The sequence below is a fragment of the Alligator mississippiensis genome, chromosome 6 (assembly GCF_030867095.1).
Source record: "Alligator mississippiensis isolate rAllMis1 chromosome 6, rAllMis1, whole genome shotgun sequence".
In the NCBI taxonomy this organism is placed as follows: Eukaryota; Metazoa; Chordata; order Crocodylia; family Alligatoridae; genus Alligator; species Alligator mississippiensis.
The window spans coordinates 89,188,292-89,215,916 of record NC_081829.1 but is presented as its reverse complement, the minus strand read 5'-3'; the positions used below and the strand labels follow the sequence as shown (position 1 = coordinate 89,215,916).

General features: G+C 43.9%; 1 protein-coding gene across 1 annotated transcript in view; it reads right to left on the bottom strand.

Annotated features, from left to right (window-relative positions):
- Positions 1 to 27,359, bottom strand: part of PDZD8 (PDZ domain containing 8) — a 92,821-nt gene extending 65,462 nt beyond the window's left edge. Inside the window, exon 1 of the mRNA XM_006262713.4 lies at positions 26,485 to 27,359. Coding sequence (XP_006262775.3) covers positions 26,485 to 27,239 — 755 coding nt within the window. The 5' untranslated portion in view covers positions 27,240 to 27,359. The remainder of the gene's footprint in view (positions 1 to 26,484) is intronic.
- Between the last annotated feature and the right edge of the window lie 266 nt (positions 27,360 to 27,625).

The following is a 27,625-nucleotide window of genomic DNA, read 5'->3' as shown; positions in this document are numbered from 1 at the left end:
CTGGGCTCAGCCAGGGACAGCAGCAGTTGGTAGATTTCCCCCTCCCTGAGCTTGCTCCTAGGGAAACTAGGCAGGGAAAAGGAACCCATCCTTCTGCTACTGCTGTCCCCAGCTGAGCCAGTCTTCCCAAGAAATGAGTCTGGAGCTTCTCCTACCCTGAAGTCAGCCAGGGACAAGCAGCAGGCAGGAGAAGCAGGGAGATGGGAGGGTAGGAGATGTATTGCTGAGGATGGAAGGGGAAGGATGGAGGGAAAAACACTTTGGGGACTTGAGAGTCCCTGGATGCTGCTCCTGTAGTCCGAAAGAGGGTGAAGCCACGCTGCTGCACCTCCTCTGGATCTGCCCCTGAATACAAATCCTACTCATTTTACTGACCTACAGAGATCCTGATACATAGGAACACAATAGTACACTGCTTCATCTTGCTGTCTTCCTTTAAGAGGTGCAATTAATTCTTCTAGCCTTCTCCTCCCCAAAACAGAACTATGCAATATGGTTTCTTCTCTTTACGCATGAAGACTATAGTTGAAGCCTGATGCTTATGAAGGGTTTCTATGCATCTCCCTCCCAAGATGTGCGCCATAAAAGCTTGTCCATATTAATCACTATGACCACTTTTATGTAGATTCCAGTCTATCAAAACCCATACCCAAGACATTATATATGCAAGATCACTCCAAATGCAATCTGTGCACTACAACAAGATTGCATCTCTGTTTACTCTCTATATGTGCTTTCTCTGAGGTCTAGAACAAGTACCTGATACCATAGACAAGCTCCACTCCTCAATTAAAAAAAAACCCTTCTAAAGCCCATCCATTCTTTGAAACACACTACATTATATATTTAATACACTGTGGGTGCATCTACATGTGTACTTTACTGCAGAGCAGACTACCTAGTTCAGGGGTGGGCAATTATTTTGGGCAGAGGGCCGCTTACTGAGTTTTGGCAAGCCATCGAGGGCCACATGACAGGCAGCCAGGGGCAGATGAATATTAATTTTCTGAACTTTTTAGGGGCCCCGCGGGCTGAACAGAATGGCCTGGCGGGCCGCATTTTGCCCACCCCTGACCTAGCTGCACAGTAAAGTGTCACCACTTACACATGTTCTGATATTACGGTGCACTAAACAAACTCCACTATAAGATCGTACTGTTAGGGGCAGTACTAACTTATGGCACAGTAACTGACCATGATGAAATGCATGTGACGATGGTGACCGCAGGCGCAAATTGCACCTGGTCAGCCCAGCCAGCAGGAGGCCGGACTCCTGCCTGCCGTCCAGCCATACGGCTCCGCAATTTCAGCACTCTTGTGCTCCAGCCGTTGCCCAACACCACCACACCAGAACCCCAGAGCTGACTTCTCCCCGCCCCCACCCCCCAACTCTGCTGCCAGCTCAGGCCTCCTTTCTGTCCCAGATGCACATGTAGATGCTATGCCAAGGAGTCGTGTTCTTGGGATCAAAGTGCTCCTGAGTTTATTGTGTTCCTCTAATTGCATATGTAGATGTACCCAGTGTGTCACTGTACTAAAATGTAAAGAACTGCCATTTCCTGGATCAGGTAATAGGTCCATCTAGCCCAGTATCCCGCGTCACACAGTGACTTTAAGACTGAGGAAAAAAATGTCCAAAACATTAAGGTAACTGAGTTAAATAAAAAAAATCAAGACAGTATAATACATATCCTGTACTTTTATAGTTCATGTCAGTGGCTGTCAACCAAGGTGCTTTCAAGGGTGCCATGGAGCCAACACTGGCAACACTGCTACGGCTGGGTGAAACTGTCTGGCATGCCTTTTTCCAGGAGGGGCATACATAACCAGTTTACCATAAACCTAATGTGCCTGCTTGTGTCTCAGCTGCTTCCTGGTCTGGTTCCACATGCCCCTCCTGTAAACTAGGATGCTGGGCAGAGCAGCAGCCTGCACATAAAGTAGGTAACCTGAGACATGGAACAGTGGTTCTCAACTGGGGTGCTGCTAAATTCAGAAAAGTTATGCAAAAGCACCTTAAGTCTAAAAAGGTTCATCATCACTGGTTTATGCTAATGTTTATACTTCATTAAGGAAAACAGATGAGAAATATAGGAATATCATCACAGCGACAAATCTTAACATGAGGAATTCACTGACTCTGTACCTTATTCTCTCAGTTTAATGGCTTATGGCATTTAATCACCTCTTAGGAAAAGAATATGAGAGAGATATTTCTAACAGCCTGAAAGGTGAAACAAAAGGAATGCAATGTGGGAAGTCTGGGGGGAAGGATTTTTGCTTGTTGGCTCATCTTTAAGCTGTTAGAGACGTAGGGCCTATCTACACTGATTCTGGAATTGTGCTAGAAAATACCATGGTGAAGTACTGCAGGTCTGCTCTGAGCACTACAGCCAGGGAAAAAAAAGAAATAAAACATAGCTGGTGTTTGGCATGCACCCATTGCAACCCTCTAGTTCTCTGCCTCAGGTACGCTTGCTGGAATTCATTCAGAACTGCTCTAACTGTGGCTGTATTACGTTTTTTTGAGCTGCAGCATGGGTGGAATGGGTGTGCAGTACTTCACTGCAGCACTTCCTAGCATGGGATGGAGATGGTAAGGGTATGTCCCAAAAGGTTTAAAACTTACGTCTTGGAAATTTAGGACTTTTACTTCAGAAAAAGCAGACAGATCATGGACAACTGGAAGATCTCTCAAATGCAAAGTGAAACCAGAATTTGAAGAGGAGCAATTTTTAATTACATTGCTCAGAACTGAGTTAAACCCTAAGAATCATTATTTCAGAACTGAAAGAAAAGCTCTCTGCAAACGTTTCAGTACTCCTGATCTTTCCTTTTTTAGACTCAGATAGTTCCTAATTTGTCTCCAGTTCTTCAAGGGTCTCAATCAAAATTGGGAAGAAAAGATTTGATAGTCTTTTATCTAGTTTGTTTAGACTTCGAAACAAGAGTTCCCCTCCACTATTGCAAATATCTTTCCACATCAAAAAAAAAAAAAAACAATTGCAAAAGCTGTTCTCTTATACTTTCAGTTAAATACTGAATTGTTTCCTGTCCTCTAATATAGCTGTCAAACTGAGAAACAGAGAAAGTCATTTTAACCTAGAGTCAGAAGTACCATATTGACTTGAATACAAGACACGCCCCTCCCCCATTTAAACATGGATGGGGGGGGGGCGGGGGAAGCCTTTTCTTAGATTTAAATACTGAGCTGAAGCAGGCAGGTGCTATGGCCATGGCTCCAGGACCAGGGACGAAGCTGCAGCCTAATTATTAGGGGGTCATCTTAAACTCACAGTTTGGGATTTGGATAAACATGGTAGCTCTTAGAACGTTAATAAAGTTTTTTTAGACAACATACATTTATTTAAGCAAAATATGTTGTTAGCATAAATAGAATAAGATTGTTCTTACTTTTCTGAACAATCAATTTCAAATCCAAATGACAAGGGCATCAAATAAAGTTTTAAAAATACACTGAACCGTTACTATGCCTCCTTAAAAACAAATCAACATTTCTTCCCAAGCTGAGCTACAAACAACATCAACGCGTGTATGTGAAATTCAAGCAGAACATTATTAAAAAATCCTTATTAAATCGGGAAAGAAAGGAGCATTTCAGTTTGAGGCAAAGAACATATTTAGAGGCAAACTCATCCAATCAGTCTGCACAAGTAAGCTCTGTGAGAACACATTAAGAATTACTTTTACAGTGTAAACAAGCCCTTGAATAGGAATAATTCATTTCAAATATAGCAGCAGAGAAAACAAGCAACAAAATTATGTTAACATAACACTTACGGTCAGATGATTAGACCAAGGAAGAATTAGACATAAGTACTCTTTGAGTGTAACTAATTAAAGACAGTACTCTTAAAACAGCCTTAGACTCGGATCTTTTGTGTAGAAAACCAAAAAAATACTGAATAAATTTATTCAAACCTTCTGTCTAAAACCAGTTAGCATAAAGAAAACTTCATAATATATATATATATATATATATATATATATTCTGCATCCCACTATGCCAATAAAGCCATGAATGGTGGCAATTTTAGCACATTTCGACTTTCTTGTTTTATGTTTAACTTCACAGATAACCATCTTGTAAATTAAATTTGAAAAACAATACAGCTTGGCACTTCCATTTTGGGGATACTCATAGGGAACTCCTCCTGATCTCTTTTTTTTTTTTTTTTTTTAATTTGGGATGAATCCTCTCCATCTAATTAGAATGCAGTTGTAGTTAACGCTTGCATTTAAAAGTGTGTCTGACCCAAATTAACATTACTGTATTCGCTACTACACAGAAACTGTATTGTTGGCTTTAAGCCAGATTTTTGTACCAAACAGGAATAGTCTTTTATACCTTAGCTTAATCTAATTAGCCTGTTAGCTAAAATTAACTGCTACCACCAATATCTACTTAGCTGTCATGTTTTCAGTAGCATCTGGAAACAAGGAGGCAAGGAAGCTCCGTTTGGCTAAGGACAAACAAAGATGTACTTCACTCTTTTTAGTGCAAGGATATCCAGAATCACGGGCAAAAATACTGAAGGGACAAACTCCAGAATATCTAAGCAATCCAGCAGAAGAATTGGACTGCTTTGAGAAAAACCAATTCTTTTTCAATGCAAAAGAAAGGTTAGAATTTTGTAGACTAAGTCAGCTTCAGGTGACAGGTGAGAGCAGGATCATATAACAATAAGTTTTGAGAAAAGAAGAAAGAGTTTTAAATTATTCAGCTGTTTGGCTGAGCAAATGTAATGACAGGGATGTCTAAAATCATTACTTGGATTTCGGCTTACCACTTGAGTTACATAACTTTCAGCATTCTATTACTGTCATTAAAAAGATTAGCTGGTGTTAGGTTCATTAATTTCCAGTAAAAGTAACATATTCATTTTAGAACACAAAATATATTAACTTAATAGTTAATATTATTATGCCCTTACAAGAAGTCTTTAAAATTTAACAGGACAGGTAAACTAGCACACAAAAGTACAATAATATGTAAATGTTTAGTGAAAAGGATTATTTTGTGAGGAGTTTGTAGAAGATATTTACTTCAAACCATATTTACTAAAACATAAAGCAAAAACAAAGCATCTTTCAAGGCTAAGATACATTTAATAAAACATGATTTTTTAACTATTAAATGACCCCCCCACCCCCCAAAAAATGTTCTGATTACTATATCATGCTTGAAAGAATAAATTCTACACTTCAATAATGAGGATACCGATACAAAGCAGTCTTTTTTTATTTCTATTTAAATACTACTTTTTTGGTTTCGACACAAAACTATCATTCGGATTTTTCATAAATCTGAATTTAAAAATTAGTTACACGTTAACAAACTGGATTCTTAGCTGGCTGGAAAAACAACAACAACAACAAGAAGCCATCCTAGAAGGCATTAAGTTCAAATTCTCTGGCATTTTGTCAGCTACATGAAAAAACTGCTTAACAAGTTAAATAATCCTGTTAATAACATGTTTAAAAGTGTGTCAGAAGCTGATAAATGTAGTGGATCAGCTGTGCCATGATATGTTGCGGCACAGCTGATCTGCTTCATTAGATGCAGCACACTGCCCTACGTCCCACCCTTGATGGCACAGAACGAGAGGTGATGCGATTTCCCTCCTTTTGCCGCTCGGGCAGACCCTTCCCCACACCATCTCAAAGATAGTAGGGCCTTCATGTTACAGTGTGTGGATTTTCTAGATTTTATGAAAAATACACAAATCTGTTTCTGACCGTTTTAGTATTCTACCCACCACAGCATGGATTTTACTCTCTTACCAATATGTGGGAAGTTCATATGCATAAATTCACAACGTACTGAAGAGGCACATTTTAGTCAAAAATCACCACTAGAAGGAAGAAATTAGTATCTGTTTTTCTATGACGTTGTACCAGATGCTCAGGTTACACTCCTCCCTATGACTAAGCAGTGAAACATGAGCAACATGTGTGAAGATAAGGATAGAACTTATCACAGAATCCTTCACAGGAGAATTTGTTAGAGTTCTTGTACATGGCACCTGTCCAGATGCTGAAAGGGTTAAATTCATACAATCCCTACAGTACCACATCTACTCCACAGTAGCTCAATATAACAGCATCGTTTTCAGTCAACACCTATGTTTTCTAGGACAGGAGTGGTCTCCTGCATGGATGTCACAAGGGGCACGGACAGCTTTAGCGCATGGCACATGCAGACTGCGTATAGATCAGGAAGCAGAAAGCAAAGCAGCAGATCCAGAGGGGATACAGGGCTGGGAGCAGAAAGCAGAGCTGCAGATTGGACAGAAGAATGGGATCAAAACGGCACATGGGGAAGGTACGGGGCTCATTTGTGGCATGCTTGCCAAAAAGGTTGGCCCTCACTGCTCTAGAACAATTAGTGATCTTGGGTGTTGTACCCAGAAAAAGTAAGCCTAGTGCAGGACACTTTTCAGCATCCCTCCATCTTTAAGGTGTTTCAAACTGGGCCTTCAAAATTACTAATTAGTTTTGAATATTTGAGCATTGGTCTACAGAGCCAGGTAAAACATGCACTAAATTCGGGAGGCTTCTTTGCAGATACCTAGAGCAACAGCTTCCCCTGTTTCTTTATCAGAAGTCATCACACAAATGGTAAAATACCTTAAGTATTTACTACTATTCAAGTGTTTCCGAGTGCTAAAATAAACGAGCTGCAAAATCCTGAAGTAGATGCACCAGCCCAATTTCTTATATTTACACAGAGCTACTGGATGTTGGAGAGCAGTGAGAGGTGGAGGGGGGCAGTGATTCTGTAGAAAGAGCGAGGTTAGTCTTTGTTCGTCTTTAGCCAAATGCAGCTTCCTTCCCTCGTCATTTCCTGATGCTACTGAAAACATGACAGATAAGTAGATACTTGTGGTAGCAGTTAGTTTCAGCAACTGGCTAATTAGATTGAACCGGTGGACCTCCACCTGCCTCAAGAACTGCAGACCCCAGAAAACATCTGAATGCCTGGCTGCCGGGAGACACTCGGTCCTCAGGACTACGCAAGACAGGCGAAGTTTTCTGCTGTTTGTCATGAGCTTAAAATTGTAACTTGCTGTACTCAATAAATGCTCTCTTCCAAGAACAGACTATTCTCGTCCAAGCCATTTTCATAACTTCAGCACCACCACCCACGTTCTAACGCTAAGGTTAGGTAAGAGCTGGTACAGACCCAGTCGCCCTCCAGCCGCTTCATCCATTGCCACTGAAGCAGCCCCACCTCCTCAGCCAACACCCCCACTGCCACTGTGCACTACATGGAAATGGATTACACGTGCCAGAGGTAGAGCCACCTTCACTGTGCATCCTGCAGACATGAGGTACATGACAGCAGCAGCAGCTCTGGCTCAGCCCTGGGACATGCTACCCCCTACCCTGGGCTGGATCTGGCTCACAAGGAACCCTGGGGTCAAGATTCAGGGCAGGAGGTAGATCTGACACCCCTGGCTTAGCATCTGGTTAAGATTTTCTGCAAACATATTTGTGCTGTCAGTGGGTACATCTACATGTTCTAGCCTAATAACTACTGTGCAGTAGCGTATTAGCACGGGTTCTGCTTGGCATGCTACTGTGCAACAACATTAGGCTACTACGCAGTTTGCATCTCGTGTAGATGCACCCAGTGTGTTCTGCTTGGGGCTTTAACAGTTCATTTGTACATTTGACCGCCATGCTGTGGTTTGTACAAAGGAGATTTAACCCCGATTCAGAGGTTGATGACAAAGCCCAGTACAGTTGTCTGAAGTTAAGTCCTAAATCCTAGAGGCTTTAAACTAATTTCACATTTTCCACTGGTCCCTGCATTAGTAAAGACTGACATGCTCAAAGAGCCCTGAGTCAAGAAAGCATTTATTGCATATTAATCTTCAAATACATGTGTCACAACCCAAGGGTGTGATTTTTGTTTGTGTGCGCTTCGGCACTGCTGAATTATTTCCCGCCACTTGTAGCTTTCTTTGCAGGGTGCATTTCTTCGTTGCAACACAGAAATGCACGTTGCAAGGAGATCCCGCCGTTTGTATTCAGATTCGTGCCCCACTATTGGTCAGTTCTAAATTATTCCTACGTGGCGGCTAGCGATTGGCTTGCTAGCCGTATAAGAGGCTTCAGTGGTTTCCGCCCAAGTTGGAGGACTCCACAACCACCAGGAGGAGGAGAACTTCACGTCTTGCGAAGCTCTCTAAGCGCTGCGGAGCCTATCGGACCCAGCGTGTATCTCAAGAAGGCTATAGGGGTCTGATCAGCCTCTCGCCTCTCCCCGTCACCACCTGATCCCTCAATGTACCCTTCCCTGCGCGCAAAGTTCCACGGAGCCTAGCAAACTTTGTGTGAGTGAGTAAATCCAGAGCTCTACCCGGGGTTTGAGTCCTGCAGTTTTTTTCTTCCCATCGCCGAAACCCCATTGCGACGTACTCCTGAGGTTTTTGTTCATCTCCCGTCGCCGAAACCCCGTTGTGACATACCCTTACGTTCTGCAGGTTCGAGTTTTTTGTTTTGTTTTGTAACCGCAACTCAAGCAAGTTTTCCTGCCTGCACCGCGACCATCTTCGGCGTAAGTAAAATAATCTTAAATCAACCACTAAGCGTCCGTGCCTAATTCTAGCGTGCCGCCTGTCTTCCCCGACCCGGCATGTCTGGGCTGCTGGCCACAGCCTGCAGCACGAAAAAAGGGCCTCGGACTGCTCCCGGCCCGCACAACATGCTTAAAAGTTAAGCAGGTGCTTACACGCTTTCCTGAACTGGATCATGCTAGAGGGGTTTTCATTCATCTTTTCCTCTCTGTTTGCCTTTTGAGGTGGGTTGGTCAATGTGGAATCAAAAGACTATGGTGATGGGCTACTAGGATAACAAAGGGTGAGGCAGAGGGGAATAATTTCCCCAGGAGGAAGAATATCCTTGTTAAAAGCACTCACAAGAAAAAGAATTTGCTCTAGTCCCTGGAGGCTGAAAGACTGGACTAGGTGCGCCTGGCTCAATAAGCATGCTAGCAGACAGCTTTTAGCTGATCACAAAACAGCTTGACTAGATGTAAACTCCTATAATTAACATTTATCCAATGGAAGAGAAGGAGTTTTTTTTTCAGCCAACAGACAGCGCAATGTTATGTTTCAAAATGAAGAGGCAACTTGAGCACTACATATCATATACAACATGCTCACATTTTTTAAACAATATTTTTTAGGGCACTGAAAAAGAATAAACGCTGTCTCACATAATTCTCTAGCAAAAAGCTCTCTCATTTCTGTAGTACCTTTGTTCATAAGAAAGTCTCAAACCTTTAAACAATCCTGGAGAGATGGGTATATCAACTATATTTTAGGAACAAAAAAGCAATACTGCTAGCAGAAGTGGCGAGAATGAGGCATAGTTGCTTATTACCAGATTCTGCTCTTAACTCCTAATCCTCACTTTTCACCACCAATACCCTTCTGCTTCCCCAGTTTCACACGATGAAAACCACCAGTATCCCTCACAGCAGCTTCTGCTAAGTCTAAGAGTTGACTGTATCTGCAAAATGCCTTTTTACTCTTGAACATAATGCAACAGTGGTAAGGGAATTGGCATTTTTTTTAAATGTTCCACGGATACTACATTTCAGACTCCACAGTTTTCAATCCAACATCCTCCACAAGCACATTCTGAGAAATGACACAGGTCGCATTAGTCCCACTGTTAGTAAAAAACACAATCAAACCCATTTTCCATCTATCCGTCAAGTCTTCTCTCCTTCAGTCACTTCAAACAAACAAACATGATGTGGCAGTAATTGTAACCCAATAACAGATTCATGCCCCAACGACTTTTCAATATAATACAAATAAACAAGTAAATGGATGAGTCTATACTGGTCAGTATGATGCAAAAAGCTGGTCTGATCCAGTCAGCATCATGGGACTGCAGAGCCAATGGTCAAATTTAAGGTGAAAAAGTACAAAATCAGAAATTCAGGATACCTGATAGTACAGCAACAGCCAGATGGTTTATTCATAGATTCATAGATGTTAGGGTCGGAAGGGACCTCAATAGATCATCGAGTCCGACCCCCTGCATAAGCAGGAAAGAGTGCTGGGTCTAGATGACCCCAGCTAGATACTCATCTAACCTCCTCTTGAAGACCCCCAGGGTAGGGGAGAGCACCACCTCCCTTGGGAGCCCGTTCCAGACCTTGGCCACTCGAACTGTGAAGAAGTTCTTCCTAATGTCCAATCTAAATCTGCTCTCTGCTAGCTTGTGGCCATTATTTCTTGTAACCCCCGGGGGCGCCTTGGTGAATAAATACTCACCAATTCCCTTCTGTGCCCCCGTGATGAACTTATAGGCAGACACAAGGTCGCCTCTCAACCTTCTCTTGCGGAGGCTGAAAAGGTCCAGTTTCTCTAGTCTCTCCTCGTAGGGCTTGGTCTGCAGGCCCTTGACCATACGAGTGGCCCTTCTCTGGACCCTCTCCAGCTTATCCGCATCCTTCTTGAAGTGTGGCGCCCAGAATTGCACGCAGTACTCCAACTGCGGTCTGACCAGCGCCCGATAGAGGGGAAGTATCACCTCCCTGAACCTATTCGTCATGCATCTGCTGATGCACGATAAAGTGCCATTGGCTTTTCTGATGGCTTCATCACACTGCCGGCTCATGTTCATCTTGGAGTCCACTAGGACTCCAAGATCCCTTTCCACCTCTGTGCCACCTAGCAGGTCATTCCCTAGGCTGTAGGTGTGCTGGACATTTTTCCTCCCTAGGTGCAGCACTTTGCATTTCTCCTTGTTGAACTGCATCCTGTTGTTTTCTGCCCACTTGTCCAACCTGTCCAGGTCTGCCTGCAGCTGTTCCCTGCCCTCCGGCATGTCCACTTCTCCCCATAGCTTTGTGTCATCTGCAAACTTGGACAGAGTACATTTGACTCCCTCGTCCAAGTCGCTGATGAAGACATTAAAGAGTATCGGTCCAAGGACCGAGCCCTGCGGGACCCCACTGCCCTCACCCTTCCAGGTCGAGACTGACCCATCTACCACGACTCTCTGGGTGCGACCCTCTAGCCAATTCGCCACCCACCGGACTGTGTAGTCATCCAAGTCACAACCTCTTAACTTGTTCACCAGTATGGGGTGGGATACCGTATCGAAGGCCTTCCTGAAGTCTAAGTATACGACATCCACCCCTCCTCCTGTGTCCAGGCGTTTCGTAACCTGGTCATAGAAAGAGACTAGATTGGTCAGGCACGATCTGCCCGCCACAAACCCGTGCTGGTTTCCCCTCAGCATAATTTGTCCTGCTGGGCTCTCACAAATGTGAGCCTTGATAATTTTTTCAAAGACTTTGCCAAGGATGGAGGTGAGACTGACTGGCCTATAGTTGCCTGGGTCCTCCTTCCTCCCCTTTTTGAAAATGGGGACCACGTTAGCCCTTTTCCAGTCCTCCGGGACTTGGCCCGTGCGCCACGAGCATTCGAATATTCCCGCCAGTGGCTCTGCAATGATGTCGGCCAGTGCCTTCAGTACCCTCGGATGGAGCCCATCCGGGCCTGCCGACTTAAAGGCATCCAGTTCTTCCAAGTGACTCTGCACCACCTCAGGATCTACGTATGGAAGTCTGGTGCCTTGCTGCTGCCTCTCTACAACCCCAGTGAGAGCCTTGTCGTGCCCCTCACTTAGGAACACTGAGGTAAAGAACTCGTTAAGGAGTTCAGCCTTGTCCCCCCTGTCTGTCACCAATTGCTTCTGCCCATTTAGCAGGGGTCCTATTCCTCCCTGGGCCTTCCTTTTACTCCCAATATATCTAAAAAACAATTTCTTGTTGTCTTTTACTTGGGTTGCCATCCTCAGCTCCATGGTAGCTTTGGCCCGCCTAACTACCTCCCTACAAGCACAAGCAGAGGAGGTATATTCATCTTTAGTGATCTCACCCTGTTTCCACTTTTTATGTGCTCCCCTTTTGGCCCTTTTAACAGTATTACTATCAATCTATAACTGCAAAAAGTGCAGATATTCTCAGATTTAATACTTTAACATTTTTTCTAAATTGGCCAAACAAAAATATGAATTTTTAGTTTTAAGAATAAAGTATTAGTGCCTGCTTTGCCTCCCCTTCTCCTATAATCCAACTGGTTCTATTAATGATTGTGGCACCTGTAACTTCATTAGTTTTTCTCATTTGAATTTCATTGATTAGGAAACCACTTTGGGAGTTTGTCAACAAGTATGTAAAACCATTAAGAGCAATTAAAACTGGCACACAGTCTTCAACTTGGATCTGCATTATACTTCCTCTACCTCAGTGTCTTAAATAGCTATAAAATGACAGAGATCTGTCTAATCCAGCTCGATTACAGAGGCAGTTTAGATCATTCCATGAACTCTCTTGCTCTGCAGTCCCAAGACTCTGATGCTCAGTTTCTACCCCTTCTACAGTTACTTTTGCATGGGCTAATCAGCTTTCTGGTGCTTAGTCATTTGCTACACCATTCATTTATGGAAAATATTAGTTAGTACAGTCAATCTATCAGGCTTATTTCAAGTCTTGTTTTACAACATGGAATTCTCTAATCAATATTCTCTTCAAGGCTCAAGGTGGACAGTTACAGAGCAAGTGAATTCAATACCAGGCAGTTCAAGGATTTTACCTCTACTCACACAGTAAATGAGATCCAAGGTACAAAATGCTTAAGCATTTCAAAATGACTACCTTGACACTGATAAACAAAACATGATACGCTGCTTAATTGTACTGCAAAGCCAGATCTGAATACCTATATATACAGGCTACTTTTCCCCTGACTGCAGATTCTTTAGAGAAATGATGTTAATAGTTAAAATTGAAAATAAATAAATAAATAAATAAATCACAAATTGGAACATTTCAGAATGTCAAGAATGGTAGGTAAGTACTGTACTTGTAGGTAATTACTGGAACTTACACTGATCTACTTCACTGATTTTGTCAAAGATATGCAATTATTTCGAAGATTTGTCAAAGACATGCAAAAATCTGCATATTGCATTGAAACGCACACCATCTCCACTGATTCCAAAACGCTCTTTTTAAGTATAAAAGTTAGAGATCACAGTATTATGACTAACACCTTGTTCCAAACTCCTTCACAAAATCTTCATAAGATTTCCAAATTTTAAACATTTCTTCCTAAATGGCTGATAAAACTTTAGTTGTGGAGCTATACCTTTGAAAATAATAATGAAGTGTTAGTGGGCACATCTACATGTGCATTAACGTGCTTTAGTTAATGTGCGTTAAATCTAGTACCTCTACTTTTACACGTTCTCCGGGGATGGGGGGAGAAGATGGGAAGGGCAGCACTTTAATTTGCAGGGTACTAACGGAGGTAAAATTGTTGCCACAGTTTCATGTTTTTAAAGGCACAATGGGAAGTGAGGAAACAGAAATCCTCTAGGTTCTGACAGCGCAGGAAATAAATCCCTGTTTGTCTCCTAGTAGGAAGTCCCTAGAAATAAAGATCTGCTTTGTCCCATCACGGTTCTCAGTAACGTAAGCCCAACGTTTCATGTCACTGTTAAACCACTGTGATTCATGAAACACGAATTTATGCTTTAAATCAGAAATCTTTTTGCTTTTCACTGTCTAAAAGGGAACATTAGCCAAGGGTTAAGAGTTTAACGCTTCCAGACTGCTCCAAAACAGGATAAGAGACAGACTTTCAACACTGCAACCTTTAAATTTAGCATGCAAATAAAATACGTATGCATTTTCACATCGCTTAAATACTTCCATTTTTCTCAAACTGTCCCATTCAGTTACAAACCCAACTGACCAACTCTTTGCAGGCAAGCTCTTTTAAGTTGTTACAGAAAAGTACGGAAGGCAATAGCTCTGTTTCAACCGTCTCATCTGTCAATTTGCAGCAGATGAGCACTTTGCTGAACAGAGGTACAATTTGATATCACATTGCTAAGGTTTTGATAATGAACTATAAATAGATTTTTAGCTTTGTGTAAAACCAATTCTTTATCAAATTACCAAAAATTCAAAAATGAGCATCTCCAGGTACTAACCTCCCAAATCCACACCTGTGTCAAACACTATCTTTACTTTTCAGTAGAATGAATAGGGTCTTCAATTGTTCTATTTAAAATGGTAACCACAGAGAATGATGAAATGGCAGAAAAACAAGCAAGTGTGAACATGAGTTGTGTACACAGAAGAGTGTTGGGTGACTTCAGGCAATCTCTGAAGGAATGTAGAATAAGCAGTTTACCATAGTAACCCAACAACATGAAAGGAGTAGCTACAATAATGAAACTGTCAGCATGAGACTAAACTTCATAATTACTAGGGCACAGCATTCTGTTACACCACTATCACTGCTAAAACTCACTCCACTTGCTTTATAAAATATTAAAATGCAAGCAAGAAATTTGGCAAAATTTACAAGACTTTCAGAACAAATGTCCTGTACTTGTACAAACACACACACATCTTTTGGCAGGAAAATCTAAGCACTTCATTTCTGCATAAAATTCACATTCTCCATTTTTACTGGAAAGAAGAGAGAGGTTCAGATATGGATTATCTCAAGGTTTCAAAAAGAAGTACCGGCTTATAGTCTGATGCCACATTTTGTACCTTGAGTTTCTCCCACTTAAAGGATACCTACTGCTTTTGCTTAATTAGCCTAATCATAAAAATTGATTTTGGTTTTCAAGATAAGATCAGTTACTTAAGATATAAGTTCTAGAGGATATACTTAAAGCTCTGAAAGTATTTAAATTGATGGACCAATTATGAGCCATTAAAAGTTAGTCAATACTTATAACGTGTAAGCATAACAAAATGTATTTGCCGGCTGTTAGTTAGGAAAAAACAAGTCTTTTTTAATACATGAGAACTGAAAAGAGTAAATATTAAGGATCTCTTTTCATACCAATGTCACATTCAAAAATCCTAAGACCACCTAAACTTTACCAGATTTCTTTCTAAACTCTCACCATAAAACTCATCTATACTAGGATTTTTGTTCCCACCATCCTTTAAATTTACCAAGATTTATTTAATTCATATTCTATATCTCCCACCTCCTTTGTTCCTTCATAGATTCCAAGCTAATCACTTTCACCTGAATACAAAAAACTTCTCATACAAGATTTTTCCCCTCATACACAATTTAAGTCACAAGAAAAAAAATTAATATTTACCTAGCAATCACAAAGACCTCTTACCCAACCATAAAACCAAATAACTTACTGGCATGTGCTATGGGAGTAAATGACTGCTTATTTGAAGTACAGGACATTTTGAATGCCATTTTTCACCATGAAAGTGTACAGGATAAGCAAAACAGGGAGAAGAGGTTTCACCCCTATTGTCTTTATCAAATTTATCAACATCCATAAAAATTAAAACTTTCATTTTGACAAGAAATAGACCGAATCGAGCGACGCAGGAAGAACAATGCAGCAGGGATTTTGAAGTAGACTAAGTAAGATTGCTAGCATGCTGAAAGGATGAAAAAATATATTTTTAGTAAGCAAACGACTGGCAGAGTTCCTTTTAGAATAATTATGTAATGTTACTATTTGTTGTAATATTATTTATGAGTATTATTATTTATGCCTTTGTGTAAGTATCTATTTTATTTTTCTTCTTAAAAATAAAATAAAGTTACTTGCCCCCAAGCTGCAAAGATAATCTTCCCAATGTGAAATGCTGCTGTCTGTGGACGACTCTTCTGCATCTGCTTAGCATATCTTTGCCAAGCGACAGAAGGCTGTGTCTGGTCATTTTCAAAGCTACTATTGAGAACCATGTGGACAGCACCAAAACTATCAAGAGTCCTGTTCATGTCATGCTACCATCTCTAGCAACAACAGCAAGAGCAGCAAGCATTTGATTTTTCCACATGGGAAAAGGACTCAGAAAATGGGAATGAAGAGAGTATGGGAATGGGAAGGGGATGAGGGGGAAGAAATAAGTAAGTGTCTCTTAAGATACTAGAAACAGACTTTCAAAGCTGTAGGAGGAAACTGTTTTGCTAGAAAGAAACAGATATAAAAATAGCAGTAAGATCCAGAAATAGCAACATGGTAAAAATGTCTCCACATAGTCTGCTTTTCCAGCAGAAAGGCAGCCGGTTTCTTAACAGGTTCCCACTCCCAGATGTTACTGATACTCCCAACTTTATCTTTCAAAGGTAGGTTAAGCAGGTGAGTCCACTTGTTAATAGGTATCAGGAATGTTTTAAAGCCCCTGGTGACCGTATTATTTTTGTCATTCCTACAGCAGGGAATAATCTTAAGTCACAATATTCCTTGCATTACTTTCTGGCTTATATTTCATGAAGGATCTGGAATGCATTTAAGGAAGTTATGTAAAAGTTTGGTAAACCATGAATTTTAAATAAGTTAGATTAAAGCTTTTGTCCACAATGACAAATTTTAAATGAAACTATATAATCACTCACATTATTTTGGAGTTTATTAAGTGCTCACTTTTGGAGTTTAGCTCTTAATAGTGAAATGTTACCAGAATGCAGTCTTTTGTCAGCAATGTTTCTCCAAGATGGAGATACCAAGTAACGTTATTTCAGCCTCCAATAGCTTGCTTTACAATAAAGCAAAGTATCTGAGAAGTTGTAAGCTAACATTAAAAAAACCCATCATCTCTTACGTAACATAATGAAACACCCAACGTCCTTAAAATATACAGAACTCCATCACTGGTTTAGCTATGCTAAGCAGATTAGGTATCTAAATGGATGAACTTGCAAGACCTTGAATGTGGAAACACAACAGCTGTCAGATTTTCAATAATACTGCAGTCAGATCAGGAGGGGGAAGGTAACTAAACAATTCCACTCAAAAGAAAACTTAGAGCTTCTTCATTCTAGCACAGCACAATTTAAACTGTCTACAGATGTGGCATAATGGAACCAAATATTAAGGCCGCGTATGTATAAGAGACCAACACCGTTCTAGTCTAGAAGTGTAAGTTTCTGATAATTTAGTTGAGACCAGCTGAGCCTGCTGCAAATTTGTGCGCAAACAACTTAGTAGTTTTAAAATATTTCTACATCAGCTTACATTTATCAGAAATCGGTTTGACCCATACCAGAATAAAAGTATTCATCCAAAGGTGTACACCAGGTTAACTAGATCATTTAAAAACAAGTTCAAGTTTAAATGAGTAAAACTGTACTATGTAGAGAAGGCTTCTGAGACTGGAAGTCCCTGAAACAGCATTCATTCTCGTGCAGTTAAAAGTAACAATGCAGACATGGTGTGAGAGAGAAGAATCTGGCTCAAATTTCATTCCTCTCTCTAACATATCTTGCTAGTGTTTCTATACACTGCTTAAATATGACATGATTATACATGCAGCAAACAATACATCTTCTCTCAAAGTGCTTTTCAATTTTGGTAACAAGTTGTAACTTCAAAAGGAAAAGGGACGAGAGAGAGTTAGAAGATTTAGATATTCAGAGCATCAGAGCTACCCAGTGACAACTGGATGTAAAAAGACTTGTTTCTTTTTTCATTCCCATGGCTCTAGCCACTAGGTAATTAGTCTCAGAGGTATAAGGTGTAACTTTGGTAGTGTTATCTAAAGCCATTTAGCACACAAACCTATATGCATTTTTCCATCAGCTATTTTTAAATACTGTAACTGAAATTAAACAACCATGGCACCTCTTTTAATATCTGTCAAAGACAGATGTACACTGTGATTCCCTCTAAAAAAGAAAATCAATATTATCTTGATTCAGTGAGCCAATTTCTTATGCTCATGTTTACATAGCTAACGAATCGTATTAAAATGAAGTATAGGTACTTTCACACCATGTCTACACCTGACTGGGAAATCTTTCCTCTTTGCCCTACCATAGGTATTAGCTAGAGTGGAAGCTCAAACAGCTGTCTATGTTTATCCCACCATGTGACCTAAAAATGTTCTGAGTAAAGTGAGATAATAGTGACAAACACATCAATGCCATGTACATACTAACACTTCAATTCTTGCTATCAATAGATTTACAATAATAGCCTGAAATTTAAGTCTGGAACTTATGGCCAAACTAATGCCAAGGCTAAACTAATGACAAAGAAAAAGCAAACAAAGGTTTAACGTACCTTATATATCGTTCTAGTGTGGGTGGCACTAGATAAGGTAAAACCCTACTACTGAATAACAAATATATCAAAACAAGTCTGGGGAAAATCTTGTATTCTAGCTCAAGACCCAAGAGAGACAAGCATTTTGGGAAGTTGAAATGCAAATAAATAAATAAAGCAAACAGAGTTTGTATGCATCTCTAACAGCAAATGAAGAGGTTTGCACCCCTCTTCTGCATTACCAAGAGATTGTCTAGATGGGAAAATTAGTGAGCAGTAAACTAGGATATGAATTCACAATGCACTAACCATTCCATACTAATTCTCCCTATGAACACTTTTATTGCATCCCAAGTACTGTATTTACTCGATTATAAGATGAGGGTTTCCCCCCCATTCATCGGGGGGGGGGGGCGGGTGTCACGGGGGCGCAGCGCAGGAGGAAAAAGTCCAGAAGAAACAAAACCCAAGTCTTGTCTTATGATCATCTCTGACTTAACTGAAACCCAAAAATGCACACGGCCAGCCAGCAGAGTGCCTGAGCTCCCCTCAGTGCACGGGGTTCCAGGCCAGTTGGCGCAGGGTCACTCCAAGTTGCTTCTTGCCAGTGTGTACCGAGTTGCTTCAGCACCTTCTGGCTGGAAACCCCACACACAGGTTCAAGTGACCTGGCAAGCACGTGCCAAGTCATTCTGAGCTGCTGCCCCAACAGCGGGTGCTGGAGCAACTCGTCATGTACTGGCAGCCTGGGCAGGTCCATCTGCACCAGGTTGCTCCAGCACCCACTGCTTGAGCAGTGGCTCAGAGAAATTCAGCACGTGCTAGCCAGAAACACTACACGCTGTGGGGATGGTGCCTGCCAGGTCATTTTGAACTGCTTGCAAGGAGCGTGGCCAGCACACACTAAGTTGCTGCCGCACCCGCCAGGCAGCAGCAGCAGCTGGGAGCAACCTGCTCGCTTGCCTGCCAGGCATCCAGCATGCTGTGGGGAGAGGCTGGCCAGGCACACAGCAGAGAGGGACCCCATAGCACTCATGGAGGAAAACCCCCCCAGGGACCAGCCAGGTACCCTGCATGCTGCACGAAGAGACCCGACTGCAGCAACAAGGGACTCTGCAAGGGACCCAGCATGCAACAAGGGATCCAATGCATGGCAAGACTCCAAGCAGCAGTAGAGAGGGGTCCATGCAGTGAAACTCCTAGCAGTGGCAGCAAGGGATCCAACACATGGCAAGGCTCCCAGTAATGACAGCAAGGGACCCAGCATGTGGCAATGAGGGACCTGGCAGCAGCAACAAGGGAAGCAGCATGCTATAAAGGACCCAGAAGTGGTGACCGGGGACCCAGCATAAGCATGCCAGTGAGGGATCAAGCACACATTGAAGCTCCAGTCAGCAGCAGCAAGGGAACCAGCATACACCATGGCACCCGACAGCAATGAGGCAAATGGCAACAAGGTACCTAGCAAAGGGGCAGGTGGCAGGGGAGCACCTGGTGGGGTAGCAGGGAAAGCAGCAGATTACAGGGGCTGATCACTACCCAGTGGTAAAAATTTAAAACCATAGAAACCCATGGCAAATTCTGTGGGGTGATCAGTGTCAGGGAAACCCCCAAGACAAACCACAAAGAAAAAAAGAGGAAGTAGAGGTACAAATATGAAGATACCAAAAGGAACGAGGTGCAGCTATAATACCAACTTTAAAATGATTTGTTTTTTCAGCATAATTTATAACCTTCATCATGAGGCAGAAAGGAAGTATAATGTTACTAAAGCTAATGCGCATTGATGGAGACAATTAAAAGGGAAACTTGAGAATGCTAAGTCCACACGGAAAACATTTGGGAGTCCAACACAAGGTCGCTTTCCTGAAGCTGATAAACAAGTTCTCAAGTATGTTCAAGAAAAGGAAAGGAGGGGATGCCAATCACCCAGCATTAGAAATAACAAAGGAATTGAGCATTCCTCTTCAAAAACTGAAAACCAATAGTGAGTAGTGTATCTAAATGACATAGCGGCTTAGCCCTGAGACAAAGAACATCACTTGCACAAAAGTTACTATCAGACAGCAGCAAAAAACTTGCTGAATTTCAGGAGTACATTATTGGGCTATGCAAAACTCAAGATTACCTGCTGGGCCAGATACATAATGCTGATAAAACTGTAGTCTATTTTGACATGCCATACAATGTCACCATCAAGACAGGCGCAAAATTCATGATTAACAGGAAGCAAAAAGTCGCAAATTTCAGTGATGTTAGCAGTACTGGCAGATGGAAGCAAACTGCCTCACTATGTGATTTTAAAATACAAAATTCTGCCAAAATGAAAGCTGCCACCAGGAATAGTGGTTTGATGCCAAAAACAAGGATGGATGTCAAGTGAACTGGTTAGACATTGTATGGAAATGAAGATTGGGGCAGTGCTAAAAGAAAAGAGAAATGTTAGTGTTAGATTCATTCAGAAGGCATTGAAGACCAGATGTGAAAGCAAAAATTTGGCCAATGAATTGTGATCTTGTGGTCATACCTGCTGGTATAACATCTCAACTCCAAGTACTGGATACCATAGCGAATAAGCCATTTAAAGAACCATTTACAGTGTCAGTACTCAGACTAGCTCTTGGCAGGGAACCATGTGCTTACACCTGGTGGGAAGATTAAGCAGCCAACCATAGCACTGCTTTGCCAATGGATTCTGACTTTCTGGGAAAGAATATCTTCAGGATCCATTACTAAAGGCTTCAAGAAGTGCTCTATATCCAATGCCATGGATGGAACTAAAGATAACATTTTGTGGGAAGATGAGGGAGAAGAGAAGAGTGAAGAGTGTGAGAGCGAGGATGCATCTGAAAGTGACTAGTCTTAAATTGTAGGATCCAAGAAAGGAGTAGCGCTCACCAGTTCCCACGCAGAACCTAATACAGATTAAGTTAGTTAATGCCTGAATTGAATCAAAGCTAATGTTGTATTTATGACTTACTGGTACTGCTACAGTTTTTGTCCGTATGTCTATTTATAAAAACAATGCCAAATTAAATTCTTTCCTCATGTGGAATCTAATTATTGGGGGGTTGTGCTAAATTCAGAGTCACCTTAGAGTTGAATAAATATGGCATAACATATTGCGCTGCACTGTAAAAGGGGAGTCAGGTAGTTCACACAAGGGCACAAAAACCATTCATGCTGAGTTCAAACAGCGTAGCCAGTGCACTGTAAATTCATGTTCTAGCATACTGTAACCTAAATTGCAAAATCAGAATGTATCAAATCAGGAACACTAATTTCACTATAACAAGCATAAACATTAATTTAAGATCAGAGGGTCTTAAATCTTTTTTCCTGAGCTAAGCAGTGTGCTTAAGGGAATAAGTTTTGCAGCAAAAAGACTTGCTACAACTAATGTCCTGCTAGGCAAGGCCACTTCTTGGATGGCTTGTCTAAGAAAGGGTTCTCTCCCCTAAACAGGGGAAATATTCAGCTACAGAAATTATATTGCTGGTTTCTTCATAGCTTTTCAATTTGCTTTAAAATGACATCTCTCCTAAAAAAAAAAAAAAAAAAAAAAGATTCATAGATTCATAGATGTTAGGGTCGGAAGGGACCTCAATAGATCATCGAGTCCGACCCCCTGAATAAGCAGGAAAGAGTGCCGGGTCCAGACGACCCCAGCTAGATACTCATCCAACCTCCTCCCGAAGACCCCCAGGGCAGGGGAGAGCACCACCTCCCCTGGGAGTCCGCTCCAGACCCTGGCCAGTCGAACTGCGAAGAAGTTCCTCCCAATGTCCAATCGATGCTCTTTGGTGTCTTCATCGGTGACTTGGACGAGGGAGTCGGGTGTGCTCTGTCCGGGTTTGCAGATGGCGCAGGGCTATGGGGAGAGGTGGACGTGCCGGAGGGCAGGGAACAGCTGCAGGCAGACCTGGATAGGTTGGACGGGTGGGCAGAGGGCGGCAGGATGCAGTTCAACAGGGAGGGGTGCGGGGTGCTGCACCTGGGGAGGGGGGGTGTCCAGCACACCTACAGCCTAGGGGGTGACCTGCTGGGTGGCACGGAGGTGGAGGGGGATCTTGGAGTCCTGGTGGACTCTGGGATGGGCATGGGCCGGCGGTGTGGCGAGGCCATCGGAAGGGCCAGTGGCGCTTTGTCGTGCATCGGCGGATGCGTGATGAGTGGGTCCAGGGAGGTGGTGCTTCCCCTCTGTCGGGCGCTGGTCGGACCGCGGTTGGAGTGCTGCGTGCGGTTCTGGGCGCCGCACTTCAGGAGGGATGCGGATGGCCTGGAAAGGGTCCAGGGAAGGGCAACTTGTATAGTCGGGGGCCTGCAGACCGGGCCCTGCGAGGAGAGACTAGAGAGACTGGACCTTATCGGCCTCCGCGGGAGAGGGTTGAGGGGCGACCTTGTGGCTGCCTTTGGGTTCGTCGCGGGGGCACAGAGGGGAGTTGGTGAGTATTTGTTCACCAAGGTGCCCCCGGGGGTTGCAGGAAACGGTGGCCACGGGCTGGCAGGGAGCAGATTTGGATTGGACATTGGGAGGAACTTCTTCGCAGTTCGAGTGAGAAGACGACAAGCATAAGGCCTTTTCTTTAATTACAGAAGAGGGGAAGTGGTAATGGGTAAAGAGCATTACCAAAAGCTATTTTATCATACACATTACAACTTGATTCACATTTGGAAAAAAAATGCACAAAATAAGATATGTGCTTATTTGTCTTTAACACATGCAGACACTACGTGTGCTCTAACATTTCTATAAAAATGTACATGTGACAAATTAACATCTAATTTCCACAAGCCTTACTATAAGGCTGACTGGCATGAGCTACTGACTATTGCAGGGATTCTCAGTTTTTGTCAGTGGACATCACCAACAAGCATGAAAACTTATTTTCTGGTCATCAGTCATCAACTAATATCCCTAATGCATCTATAACAGTTCCCTCTATCTTAAAAATATCTTGTTGAAACAATATATTCTTAGCTTCTTTTAATGCTATTTTACAGCTGGAAGAAGATAACAGCTTTGTAGATCAGTTCTGAGGTCACCTGGCTAGTCTAAAGTCCCTTTTGAAGTGGTCTGACAGACAACTCTGTACATGCCAAGACTTACTTTTCCAAGGCTATTATAACTATTCAATGATTTATTTGCAAAATTCCTAGACAGAATTAAGAGAAGAAACCACAGACAGGTCTTGAACTATAGAGAGGCAAAACAACTTGTATTATTACTAGGTAAATATACATCCAAAAAAGAAGAGGAAGGGAATAAAATACGTTTGGTGTGGAGGAGTAAGGATCTAACATTTACAGTCAGGGAACAGGTTGTTTAGAAGGTGTGAAGTTCCTGACTGTCTCCTTTACCTCCAACTGCCTTTTACACAGAAAACGTGCATCAGAAAATAAATTGGCATGACTCTAAAACAACATCCTAATGACAGGGTTAGTGTATGTTATCTTACAAACACATAACAAAAAAGAGCTTACCTTCCTAAATATGTTACCCAAAAAGCAGTATGATCTAGAGTCTAGAACAATAAGGACACCTGGATTCTAGCCCTAATTATCTGGCCCAAGACAACTGAATTTCATTGACAAGTGACTAGCTGGGCCTTCCAATACATCAGGGTCAATGGGCTGTAAGTTTTAACGGTATTTGTAAAGCATTTCTGGATCTCTTAATGAAAGAGAACTAAATATAGAGCAGGACTTTTTTTTGCCCAATACCTACTGGCCTGTATACTAAACCTAATAGTGTGAAAAAGAGTTCTGCCACCACAAGTCTCTCCCCATATTCCACAAGCTAAACTCCCCATAATTTAAAAGAAAAACCAGTTTAAGATTCAGTTGATGTTTTTAAATAGCGTAAGTATAGCTCAGACTGGGGTAGCCAACATGTAGCACAGAGGGCTTCTGTGTGTTGCATGCAACAAATCAGGAAAGGAACAGGCAGCGCAACAGCAGATAGGGCAGGAAGCAGAAAGCTGTGCAGCAAGTTGGTCAGGGAGGCACAGGGCAGGGAGCAGAAAAGTAAAGCAGCAACCTGGACAAGGGAAGGGGACTAGAGTGGCACTCGGGGTGGTCGTGGGGTTAATTTGTGGCATGCCTGCCAAAAAGGTTGGTCTCCACTGTCTTAGACTTTCTTTTCCTCCTTCAGTTCTTTCTTAAAGCATCACAGCAGACCTCTCCTGTATTGCTTTCAATCACAAAGTCTTCCCACTCCTTTCTCTCCCTAAATAGAGCTCTGCTTTCTTTCCAGCACTTCATACTTTTTCCATTTCTCCTTTCAAAATTTCTCTCCCTCTACTCCGCTTTTATCCAGTTACCTTATTGCTTCCTCCCTCTCCCGCTTGCTCATACTCCTAAATTCAGCAGCTGCAAGCAAAGGGTTTGAACAAAAAAAATTACAGAATATCTAATACTTAGTGCTAAATTGAAGGGAGGTGGCTCCTTAGTCCCAGGGCATCTCCCAAATCAGACTCCATAACCCCCTTCCTCTCACAGTTGCTTAAAGAGGGGATGTGCCAACAACTGACACACAGAAACTGCAAGAAAAATAAAAAAGTGTTCTCTATTCCCTTCCCCCTAGCCAAAGTCAGCAGCTTCAATTCTGTTCCAACTGCCACAAACCAAAACTGCCGAGATACTTGTCAGCGTCACTGCCGCCGCAGTTTCCGAACAGCAGCAGTGAAAGTCGTTAGTCGATTTTCATTTTACTCCTCTGTGGGAGAACTATACCTAGCAAATAAAACACAAGAAGTACCTGTCTAAAGGCTCAGGAAGACCATCACATTAACTTGCCAAGTGTAAGATATCTTCACAACCAAAATTTCTACATTTTGAAAAAAGTAGGAAAATTCTGCAAATGTTGTCATCCTGCTTATGTAGATTTCCCAAATTCTAGCTCATCTTACGTGCACCCACACACACACACACACAAACACACTTGCATAAGCTGGTCTAAATTATGGGGATAAAAAATAGACTACCAAAGCTGTAAAAGCCACCACTTCTTCCTTCCAAGTCTTAGGTTAGCTCAGGAACCCAGATCAACTTCTTCAGTTATTTGGGCTGTTTCCCTTGCAGGGACTTTCAAAGAGGTGTTACTGCTGAGAAGTGTGCATACACAGCACCACACTGTAACACATTTGGCAAGTGGTAATGCAAGCTACAAAAGAACATGCCAGTAGGGGAGAGGGTAAAGGTACTTCCTGCGGCTGGTAAGCTACTGAACATCCACAGTCATAGACTAGGTAGAAATCAGACAGAAACCAGTACGGTTCTTTCACTGGACATCACATTATTTGGCATTTATGTCAGACAGGAGGTGCTCTTCGTTCCAGTTCACCATGAGAAACATTAAGTGGACACCCGAAGGTTCCCTGATAGCTGCTGGAAGCAAGACTGTTCCCGGCTAACTTTTAGGTCAGCCCAAGGCCAGACTGGAGGGGCACAGAAGAAAGCAGCATCTGCAAAGTAGTTTAACAGATGCTTTTTCCCCTATCTCAAAAGCACATTAGAGAATATGAATTACTGCCTCTCTCACCAGAAGCACTAGGATCTCTATTTTTACTGGGGGGGCGGGGATGGGAGGCACACAGTGGAAGAGGAAGAAAAATGAGACCAAGAACTCATGCTGTAAAGAAAGAAGTGGGCCAAGTTTCTAGCCCGCACTTCTGGGGAACGCTTCTAGAAGAATGAACAAAGCTGCTTCTTGGGGAAGTCCCAAAGAAGAGCTTCCCTTGCTCCTCCAAGAAGAGGCAGGCTGCTCCTCCTATTCCCAGATACAAGCCCAAGGCCATACCCAACCCCCGGCCGAGCCCTAATATCCCCCCACCCTCCTTCCACCTTCTGCAGATGCAGACGGCTGAGGCGACAGCGAGTTAGGACCGTCGCCGCACCTCAATGGCCACTTCCACCACCAGCACCCTACACTCTCATAGCCCGGCCTTAATCACGCAGCGTCAGAGCCGCACCACAGCGGTCACTCGCGCCGCCAATGTCCTGTGCTCTCAGCCCAGCCTTAACCACACGGCGCCTATGAGGGGAACTCCCCTTACCTTTGAAAGCAGTGAAGTGGCGCAGGGACACCTGCCCCACGGTGCCGACACACCCTTTCCCTTCCTTACCTCACGCTATCGCTATCTTCCTTGCGTCTGCTCCAGTACCATTTCCCTGACAACGCTATTACTTGGCGAGCTTTGAAAAAGTGAATGAACCTTTATCTTCACATCAACTTGGAGACTAGTTTCCCCTCTAGCGGGCGGGAGCCCTCCCCAGGCGCCCTGTCCCCGGGGGGGGGAGAGGGGGGCAACCATCCATCCCCCGCCCGGGCAGCCCCACCCACATCCACCTCCACCTCCACATGCCCCCTCCCACCTGATCTTGTAGTTGGGCAGCGTGTGCTTGCGCTTGATGACCTTCTTGAACTGGTTGACGATGAGGGAGGTGAGCTGGGGCATGGGCCGCCCCTCGAACTGCGACTTGACCTCGAAGACGACGAGCGGGTCGTCCACGAAGGCGAAGGACCAGTGGGTGAAGGGCAGGCGGGTGAAGACCAGCTTGAGGCGGCCCAGGACCCGCGAGATGCGCACGAAGAGGTAGGCCGACTTGCCGAAGACCAGGTCGGCGTCGATGGCGAGGTGGAAGCCGCCGTTGTACTCCACGTCCACCTCGAAGCCCAGCTCCTCGGGGCAGCCCTCGGCGCCCGCCGCCACGGGCCGCAGCAGCCGCACGGCCTTGAAGAGGGGCACCACGTCGCCCAGCGAGACGTCGCGCAGGCTGAGCCCCTCCAGCACCTTGCCCGTCACCTTGGTCTGCAGCAGCTCCTCGAACTCCACCTTGATCTTCTTGGTGACCCAGCGCCGCACCAGCGCCGTGTCCCGCAGCTCCCTGAAGAGGAAGAGGAAGACGGCATTGAGGAAATGGCACGTCTCCTCGCCGGGCTCCGCCTCGCCGCCCTGCAGGTAGTCGCGCAGGCTGGGCTCGGGCAGCACGCGGCCGTGGCCCGGGCCGGGCCGGCGGGGCGCGCCGGGGGGCTCGGGCTTGCGGCGGTACAGCAGCAGCAGCTGCAGCAGCAGCGTCACGAAGGAGCCGGCCAGCGCCGACAGCAGGATCACGTACAGCAGCAGCATCTCCGCTCACGCCGCCGCCGCCGCCATGCGGGAGGAGGGACGGGGGGGGCGGGGTGGGGGAGGGGGGGCCGCGGGGCTCGCGCGCCCCGCTCCGCCTCGCGCGGCGGCGGCAGCAACCGTCTCATCCGGGTCCCGCCCCGCCCCGCCCCGCCTCGCCTCCTGGCGCCGGATTGGAGCACAGGCGCGGGCTCGTCACCGGCGCGCTGATGTCATAATGCCGCGGGGAGGGGAGAGAGAGAAAAAAAAAAAAAAAGAAAAGGGAGGGAGGGCGTTGCGCATGCGCCCTGCGCCCAGCTGGCACGAGGCGAGCGGCCGGTTGGTGCGAGCCTTCAGGCGTAGCGTGAAGGGGGAGGGGTCACGCGGAGGCTCTAAGTGGTGACGTCACA